The sequence below is a fragment of the Benincasa hispida genome, chromosome 9 (genome assembly GCF_027475165.1).
Source record: "Benincasa hispida cultivar pf3 chromosome 9, pf3_genome.v1.1, whole genome shotgun sequence".
Lineage (NCBI taxonomy): Eukaryota > Viridiplantae > Streptophyta > Magnoliopsida > Cucurbitales > Cucurbitaceae > Benincasa > Benincasa hispida.
This window is the reverse complement of record NC_143486.1, coordinates 34813429-34823116: the sequence shown is the minus strand read 5'-3', so window position 1 is coordinate 34823116 and position 9688 is coordinate 34813429. Positions and strand designations below refer to the sequence as shown.

Below are 9688 nucleotides of genomic sequence, written 5' to 3'. Positions count from 1 at the left end.
GGTAATTTCGCCCAAAGGGTCATTCGACATTTTTTTCAAAAACTAGGTCACTTGATATTTTTGGCCCAATTTTTGAGTCATCCATACAAAATTTCCAATTAAGTAACAACTAACAAGATGAAATCCAAAATTAAACTTGAATTGATGGGAGAATAACTATATCTAAAAAGTTAACATAGTTCATGAAATTAGGATTTATATAATGTCACAAATTTAGGTAGTATGACGTAGAAAACAGATATACAAAAAAAAAAAAAACAAACAAACAAACAAACAAACAAAAACGAACAAACACAATCCAATCCTGTGATCAACAACTCAACAAACTCAACCTTGGCCGCCGTCCAAACAAGCAAACGCCAAACACCATAGTCATCAAATTTTCAGTAATCCAGATTCTTGGGCAGCAAGTGCCACAGTAATCAAGTTTCCAGTTTGATTCCATTCCAATGGTAAACCCTTAGAAAGAAATTAGGCCAGCCTAAGTTCTCTCTATGTAGAGAGGAACACCAATTAGATTTCAACTTCAATAACAAAAGACAACTCTATTTCCCATTTTTCAATTTTAAGATACGCTTCCAAAATAGTATGCAAATTTTATTTTAGTTTCTTGTGAATCGCTTTTTACAAAAACATAAATAAATAAATAAATAAATAAATAAAAAACAAACAAACAAAAACAAAAACAAAAACAAAAATAGGCCCTTTTGCTTTTATCAGTAAATAATAAGAGAATTGGAAACAAGAAATTAGAAACAAGGATATTTATTTAAAAATAGCCTAAATCAATCTCTTAAATCTCAATAATAAAATTTTTAATTTGAAGAAAAAGGAAAACAAATCGGGCCATAATATGGGCACTGAATTTCAATTGGAAGTTTTGATTTATGCTGCTAATAATAGTGGAGATTCAGCCAAAGATGGGAAGAAGCTTGTTGCACAGATAGGCAAACCATAAAAGCCTGCAGATTCTTGGTTCTTATTGCATGCTAACAAATTCCACATCACAATACAAATGAGACTCGACTTTTCAAGGGAAAGAAAAATAAATTACAGAGTTTTGATCAACAATCCTATTTAAAAAAGTACATACATTCCACTTGCTGACTCTACTAGACTGATTCTAGACTCCACAATTAAACAGATTTAATACCAACAGTTGATAGAAACTCAAACAAAATTTGAAAGGAGGAAACTGATAAAAGTGGAAACAAAAGAAAGCAAAACTTATCCCAAATAGTGAAACATGATAAAGATCAAAGAACCATTACCCTCACCTCTGTTGTTTCTTTCTCCACTCGGTGCGCCCTCGGTTGATTTCGAGTCCATCACTGGACAATCTTAGTAGATGCAGAAACTGACGGCTATCTTGTTTGTCACTGGAAATGTAACCATTTGTTCCATTAAGCTCTGAAACTGCTTCACCACCATTCTCAACTTCCTCCACACTTGTAAGGGAATCCACGATATCGTCTTGTTGGCATTCTCGTCTATAGTCTAATGTGATTGTCTGAAGTTCATGGCTATTGATGATTTCTTGAGGCATACTCTGTCATAGATTGATCATATATCAATGATTATTCAAGTCATAAAGAAATCTCATGAATGGATCATCAACATCCAAACCAGAACAAGAGTGAGCTTCATTAGCATGCCCAACCACTTTCTTTTCCTTTATTCTAAGTTACTATTTATTAAACAAAGGCGATCCGATGATGTCAATAAAATTATTTGATGCTATTACATTCACAATATCTCAGGAAGAAACAGCTTAGGCTATATATCCCTTCATTTTTCATTATGCTTTCTTCTTCCCATTACTACTTTTCATTTCTTTTTTCCAAACAGATAGAAATCCACCCCTGACCATGATGGCATCCTCCCCACTTCTTCACTTCTCTACTTATTTAGAAAGCAGTAAGCACTAGAAAGCATGGACACTCTTGTAGAGTGTCAGTGTCCAACATAGACATGACAAACTTGACACATACAAGCGCCTTACACAAACATGCAAAACACAACACCAATATACTTGAACCTACATCCAACACATGAAAATGATTGATAATAAGTTATCTTCTTTCTGATATTTGTCCCTTCTAGAAAGCTAACTGGATTAAAAAAGCTCCCTTGAACACTTTAGTTGTTGAGTGTAGCCTACAAGTTTTTAAGGCCTGCTGTGAAATAAAATCTATATATATACACGTTTTAATAAAAAGAACTAATGTCTCCTCGCTGTGTCCTACTTTTTATAGAATTTATGAAATTGACATGTCGTACCCATGTCATGTCATATCTATGTTGCATGTCTACGTCTGTATACTTAGTAGCTATTTCCTTTTCATTTTAGCAAAATGGCAATATTTAATTAAAATTTAAACCAAACAGTGTAAACTCAAATGTTAACATTCTTTTTACTAATAAGAACAGTGTAACTGTAAGGGCCCTAGTTATGGTAATATTAGGATTATTAGGAGAATATAGTATGGTTATTAGAAGGGGGTAAATTAGTAAATAGCTAGTTACTTGGTTAGGGTTTTAGTTATAAATAGAAGAAGGTTGAGGAGGAAGGTGTGAAGAATTTTGTGGTGATTTCCTAATTGGGAATTTGGGAGAGGATTCTCAGCCCTCTAGAATGTGTTGTAATTTCTTTTACTATTCATGTTTGTTCTTTGCGTTCATGATTCTTGTTTGTTCTTTGCGATCATGAGTGTTTCCTACAGTAGCCTCATGTTGCATCATCATTAGGAAAAAAAACAACCAAAAACCCATTATTCCTGACCACTATAATATTTAAGGAATTATAGAGAAATGGGTCAGAATTTTCGGGGGCCATTTTTGGATTGCAGCATGAAAGGGGGGAAAAAAGAGAAAATAGAAACACGTATACGAACCTCCAGAACCCATCCGATGTAGGTGACGTTATTGACATGCTGATTCATGTCCAAATCTGCCCTCCTAGGCTGAAATAAAAAGTACTTTCACAACCTGGAAGAAATGGAAAAGTTTGAACCTAATGTTCTTAAATCTTACCATTAGTCCATGTCTGGAATAGTGACCAGGGTCTTCCAGTTTTGGAATTTTCTTCAAGCTACTATTATTTTCCTCAGGAAATGCTAGCCTGGACAAAAAGGAATATAAAGACTATTACCCTATCAGCAATTTTCTTTGCAAAGGTTTTTTCACAGAATGCCTCACTAATAATCACGGCTTTACAAGCTAAGAAAACTTGGACAATTTTAGCATAACAAACACTAATTAGTATTACGTAACATGCATTTGACTCCAGAAAATCAATCCAAAACTAACCTAAACATGTCATGTTGCAAACACAGACTTCCATAGAACTTTTTTCTGAACGATTGTACTGTATACAATGGCTATTCAAAATTTAGTTCACCGGGAGAAAAGGCACTTACCTGAGATCTCGTGGGCAATAAACCAAATATTCATCACGAACATCATCACTAACTTTCTGAAGTCGTCTAGTGTCTTGGTTCATCATCACCCACTTACTAAAAAAATTAAAGCAAGCCATCAGGTAGAATACAAACAATATGATAAAATGAAAAATGACACATAAAAATGGATTAGAAAAAAAAAATAATAGTAAAACACAAGAATGAGGATAGTTGCACTTTCTTGACGCAAACATGCAATTCTCTGAAAGAGGTAATTAAAGGGCAAATGTAGATAAGAAAGTCAAGATTATCAGCTTTCCTCGGCTGTACAAAATTGAGGTTGTAAATGTAGGCTCGACATATCCTCTGAATCCAGTCTTTATACATGCCCTTATTCCATTACAACAACATGACTTTTATTTTTCATTTTCAGGACAAAACCACCTCACAAAAGATGAATTTGGAAGCAATATGGTGAAATAGATTTTAAAATAGAATTTTGAATTACAAAAGACACTTTAGACACTTACAATTTCCACTCCACTACTCTGGTTGGACTATGCGTTCCTTATCATATTAAAGTGTCATTCACGTGACCAGATGAAGCTCTTAAGGAAGAGTTTTGGATGAGCTAAGGCTTGTGAAGATAGTTCTTAGATCGAGAAGAGTTATGAGTGAGAATGGTGCATTTGACTGAAGAAGCTAAGCAAGCTAGTTGACTACAAGGCTTGTAGTGTACCGCCATGGCCAAGTGAGGTACCTTTTAATATATACTCGTTAGTCTCCAATTCAGTCTGTGTGCATCTCAAATAGTCTCATGCTCACAAAATACTACATTTGATTGTCAAAGATACATGTAGGAAACTAAATCCTACATAAGTTGTCACCATGCATTGAACCAAGGGAGGATACTTGATACAATCATCGGAAGTGGCATGTGATACAATGTTGTCCACGTGAATAAAATCTAACTTGATTCATCGGGTGCTCACACCTCTGCAAGTAGAGGAGCAGATGTGATGTAGATAAAAAGAGGGAGGCTGAAAATTTGACGCAGGAAATCAAGAAAACAAAACTGGAAACTCCCTCAGACACTAGCATCTCTTGCCTGGGGTATTGTTTTATTTGAACAACTGCTTTCATTGAGAAAAAAAATGAAATACAAGGGCAAAAACACAGCCCACCAAAAACACCCCCTACTAAAGAAAAGGGGTCCAGCTAAGTAAAATGTTGCGTATGGAATAGTTACAAAAAAACTTCAAAACTAAAGCCTAGAGGGACACATGAAATCTTACCAAAGACCACACCTCAGTAGGATTCCTGTCCCTACCTCTGAACACTATCATTCCACTCCCCCCAAATATCCCAAATAATAGCATACACCCCAGACAACCATAAAAAACGACCTCTCTTTGAAAGACAGATGGAGAAGGAACTCCTCGATTGTTGCAAGAAAGTCTCTCCGCCCAGCAAAGCAAATATTGAACTCTTGCAAGAAAAAACTCCACAAAGTCCCAGCATACTGGCAGTTCCAAAGAAGATGATCCAGGTCTTCCTCCGCCATCCGACAAAGGATACAGCAAAAAGGCCCCACAAGCGAAGTTCTTCTCCTAACAAGTCTATCAAAAGTGTTCACACGACCAAGTAAGACTGGCCAGATAAAAAACACGACTTTTTTGGGAATCTTAATCCTCTAAATCATGAACATAAACACCCCAGTGGGAGGGGGATCCAGTAACAAACAGAAGAAGGATTTACAAGAAAACCCTTCACTAGGATTCGGATTCTAAATGTGAATATCCCTTCTCCCCTCCCAAGTACTCACCTCCAATAAAGAAAGAAGAGAGGCAACCTCTGTCGTTTCCCTATCGGTCAAATAACGACGGAACTCGAATGAAAAAGACACGGAGCTCTCAGTCCAGATTAGGAAATCAGAGATCAGGTGATATTTTAAGGAAGATAAGAGAAAAAGATGTGGAAACATAGAAGAAAGAGCACTATCCCCCACCCATTGATCCTCCCAAAAATACGTATCCCTGCCATCCCCCACAATACACCGAACAAAGTTAGAAAAAGAAGGGAACTCAAACGAAATGTCTTTCCATGGGTTTCGATGTGTGCCTTTAACCCCTTTCGTCACTCATTCAAAAGGATGGTTGCCATGCTTACTCGCAATGATCCTACGCCACAAAACCTCGAGATCAAAAAGCTTTGTTGCAAATCCTTAAGTTACCAATCTCAGATCTTACTCGCAATTGTATGATTTAGACCGACAAAACTGTATTGTACAAGATTTCCTATAAACAAAATAGACAGCGTGTATATTTTATTTTATTTATTATAATTATGATAATTATTATTTTTTATGAAAACAATAACTTTAATTGAAAAAAATGAAAGAATATAAGAGCATACAAAAAACTAGCCCACGAAAGTAGAGAACTCCCTCTACAAGGAACTCTAGCTATGCAAAATAACTCCTATCGGGTAGTTACAAAAAGCCTTCAAAATTGAAGCCCACAAAGAAACATGAAAACGAACGAGAGACCAAACCTCACTAGAGTCCTTCTCCAACCCTCTAAAAACTCTCATACTGCACTCTTCCTACAAAACCCACAAAATAGCACACACCCTAACACTCACAGAGAGAGCGACCCTCCTCCCCACGATGCGGGTTGAGAAGAGACTCCTTGATCAAAGCATAAACATCTATGTGCCGAGCAACCAAATGCCAAACAATTGAAAGAAAGAATCCCAAACTGAACTAGCAAACTCACAACACCAAAGAATATGGTCTAGGTCTTTCTCCACCTTTCGATGGAGAATACAATAGAAAGGACCAACAAGCAAAGACAACTTCCTCTTAAGTCGATCCATTGTGTTAGCATGGTCGTGTAAAACTTGTTACTTTCCTAAAAATCTTAATCTTCCAAAGCACCGGAAAATTGAAAGACCTAGGGGAGATGATCAACTAAGTTAAGAAAGAAAGATTTACATGAGAACCCCTCAAAAGGGCTTGGGTCTAAATCCTCACATCCTTTCTCCCACGCCTAAAAGGGAAACCCTCAAGTAAAGAAAGACGAGCAGCCGCCTCGGGAAAGAGTACGACGAAACCAAGCAGCCCCCAACTAGACCATGTTACTGCCTGGAAGTTCATTCCTAGGAGATAAGAACACAGAAGGTACATGTGTTCATATGCCACGATTATTGTTAACAAGCCCTTCCCAACCCATCTGGATCATATGCCATGCAACCCATCATCAGCCAGAAATCTTTCTTGGGGTGGGACAACCACAAGAAGAGCTAGATTTATCCCTGATGATAACTTGGGTTTACATGGTCAAGGCCAGATTCAGATTCAGAATCTCCCAATAGAAGTGAAGAGCTAGGGAACCTTTTGCAGAATTCTATCATTCTTTTGTCCTTCCTCAAGTGGATCACTTCCAACATCTATGATATCTTCTTCTTTTTTTTTTTTTTGGAACAACTTGATTGACTTTACAATATTTTGGTGTAAAGGAAACATGTAAGATATTAAATCCTAGGTAGGCAGCCACCCTGGATCGAATCTATTCCCTCGTGACCTTCATCAAATCCATGCCTTTTATTTACCACTAGGCCAATCCATGGTAGTTAACCACTATGATATCATGACTTAACAATTATAAGTACTGAACTATTTAGAAATATCCGAAGTTTTGTTTACAATGTAAAAGAACTAATTCCAACATGAATAGAAACTGTGGTACCTTGATTTTGGACAATGCTTTACCAAAACAAAAAGTTAGCAGACCCAACAATTAAAAATTAACTAGCGGGCTAGAAATATCAATCAAAAAAGATATAAATCAAGGCTTGGAAAGTGCTTATAATCTAGACTGTCGAGTCTTGAAGTAAACCGATATCATTAGCCTTAGGTACATATCTTCCCAAATCTGCGAGGATGCTATAAGGTTAGAACGCTCCAACAGCATTTGAAATACAATTTTATTTCTAAAATAGTAAATAAGAACAACATAGAATACTTTTCAATTTCCAGTTGCACACATTCATCCTGAAAGACTATGAACACGAACCAAAATTTCTAGGTATGCAACAAATTGTAAGTTGAATAAAATAACCATGAAAGTTCTAGAAAGTAACAGGTTAGAGAATAAATAATCCCAAAGACAGATAGGATACCGCTTCATGCATATTATAGTGTATATCTAACTGACTTTAGGGTATTCGTAACTCCGACAGCTTCTTACTTTTCAATTTTCATATAAATTAATAATAAAAAAAATAGCCAATAATTCACCTTGTTGCTCGTCCTATAACTTGACCAGTGGCATAATCTTTAAGTATCCAATCGCGTCTAGTTCCAATTCTCCCTTCCCCTTGACACCATGTCTCAATTTCAACGACATCACTCCTACGCCAAACGACAATATGTAAATTAGTACAAGAAAATAAGAGAAATTCAACATAAGCAGAATTTGAAAGTCAAAATTCAAGATGACAGCGGAGTAAGGGACTCACCACGCTGGATATTTGTAAATTTCAATGTGCATGCGTGCGGTTACCCATATGAGATGTAACTTCCTCATTGTGGGGGTTGTGGCAAAACCATCCGTGGAAAATCCAACACTCTGAGCATGGTTGCAACCAACCTCCTGCATGAAGAATTCATCAAAGGCAAACTCTGTACATATATAAGTGGGATCTATGAGTAATTATCATTAAACATAATGCTATAAGTAAGAACGTATTAAAGAAATAAAAGAATTCAGAAGATCTAACTAAGTAAGAGAAGGCCATAAACATAAAAAGGAAGAGATAATAGAATTCTGTCAGTTTCAGTTGCTGGAAGAAAAGAACACGTGCATTCATGAAAAGCCGAAAAAATACGGAAAGGAATCAAGCAAAGAAAGGTACAGAAAACCAAATGTCAAAAAAGTTAAACAAGAAAACATGCAAAACGAGAAAGCAAACGAAATTCGCCGATTCTATTCCTCGAAAACATCAATAAAAAAATCCAATTAATAAAGCAAATAACGCTAATAACAGATGAGCTAATAGAAGCTTCAGTAACATTAACATGTAACACATCCAAAGAATGCAAGAAAAGAAATCATAAGCGAACAAATCCAATTCAAATAATGCAGCGAGAGGAATTACCTGCAAGAGATTAGCAATAGTTTCAACAGTAGCGGTCTTATTGATTCCAACCTCATAACATCGCACAATGAATTTCTCTTTATAAGACAATCCATCTTCAGCCAAGGTTCCGAGTCGAAGTCGGTCAGCCAAGCTTCCAGAACCACTCTGAACACAAGCTTCACCTGTATCGGAGACAATTGCAGCGACAAGCGGAGGTTTGGTGAGGGAAGAAGACAGAGCGGCGGAGTATCGGCGGCGGAAGGAGGAGAAGAGGGGTGTAGAAGGTGGAAGGAATCTACATTGGGAGAGGAGATGGATTTGGTCAGTCACATTGCAAGGGACCTTCAACATATCTGAGAGAGAGAGAGAGAGAGGATAAAGAAAGGAGTGGAAATGGAGGTTGAATAGCTTTCTCTCTCTAAGATTGCAGAGGAAAGTTTGTGTTTTAACTTTCACTCTCTCTGTTTCTCTGTCTCTCTCTCTCCTCCCTCTCTCGATTTTGGGCTCTGTTTTTTTGTGGGAATACTGGGCGACGTCGATGGGACCGAGGACAAGTTGAAAGCACGAAAATACCCTTAGCTTTGGATGAAATTACGAAATTGCTTTTCTTCTCAATTCTGATTGGTGATCGCATTGCCAATTGTGAGCCAGTAAAATTTCTGGGTTGAATTGGATTGGAATACTTATTATGGATGCATACATATCCAGGATATATCGATGTTTTTTCTTTAGCGGAAGTTGGGAGTTTTTTCTTCTTTATTGTCCTATTTGAAGCTCGTGGTAGAGGGGTTAATTGAATAGAAAATGCATATTTTTTTAGAAAGATAGAAGAAATTGTTTTGAGAAAAATTAGGTAAACTAATGAGAAGAAAGTAGTTTTTTCCCTTTAAAGTTAAAAAAATAATATTAAAAAAGGGTGAGGGCTTCTCTTCTATAAAAGACAAAAAAGAACATGATTTTCCTTTTTCTTTCAAAACAATCCACTTCTTCTATTTTCTTAAAAGTACATTTTCTATCCAAAATAAGAGTTGGATTGGATGAGTGATAGGCTAAGTCCCTATAAGAAATTATCCTCGGATGTGTCTCGAGATGAGGGAGAGGATGGCCTATTCGATCCAAGGGTGAACAATTTGCACTTATAATCC

General features: G+C 36.6%; 1 protein-coding gene across 1 annotated transcript; it reads right to left on the bottom strand.

The window, feature by feature from the left end:
* Positions 1-950: 950 nt before the first annotated feature.
* LOC120086423 (oleoyl-acyl carrier protein thioesterase 1, chloroplastic-like) lies at positions 951-9056 on the bottom strand. Its single transcript, XM_039043066.2, has 7 exons — positions 8562-9056; positions 7923-8056; positions 7702-7815; positions 3420-3515; positions 3034-3121; positions 2895-2963; positions 951-1549 (listed from the first exon to the last, which is right to left on the bottom strand). The coding sequence occupies exons 1-7, from the start codon at positions 8892-8894 to the stop codon at positions 1274-1276; spliced, it is 1110 nt and encodes a 369-aa protein (XP_038898994.1). The 5' UTR covers positions 8895-9056; the 3' UTR covers positions 951-1273.
* Between the last annotated feature and the right edge of the window lie 632 nt (positions 9057-9688).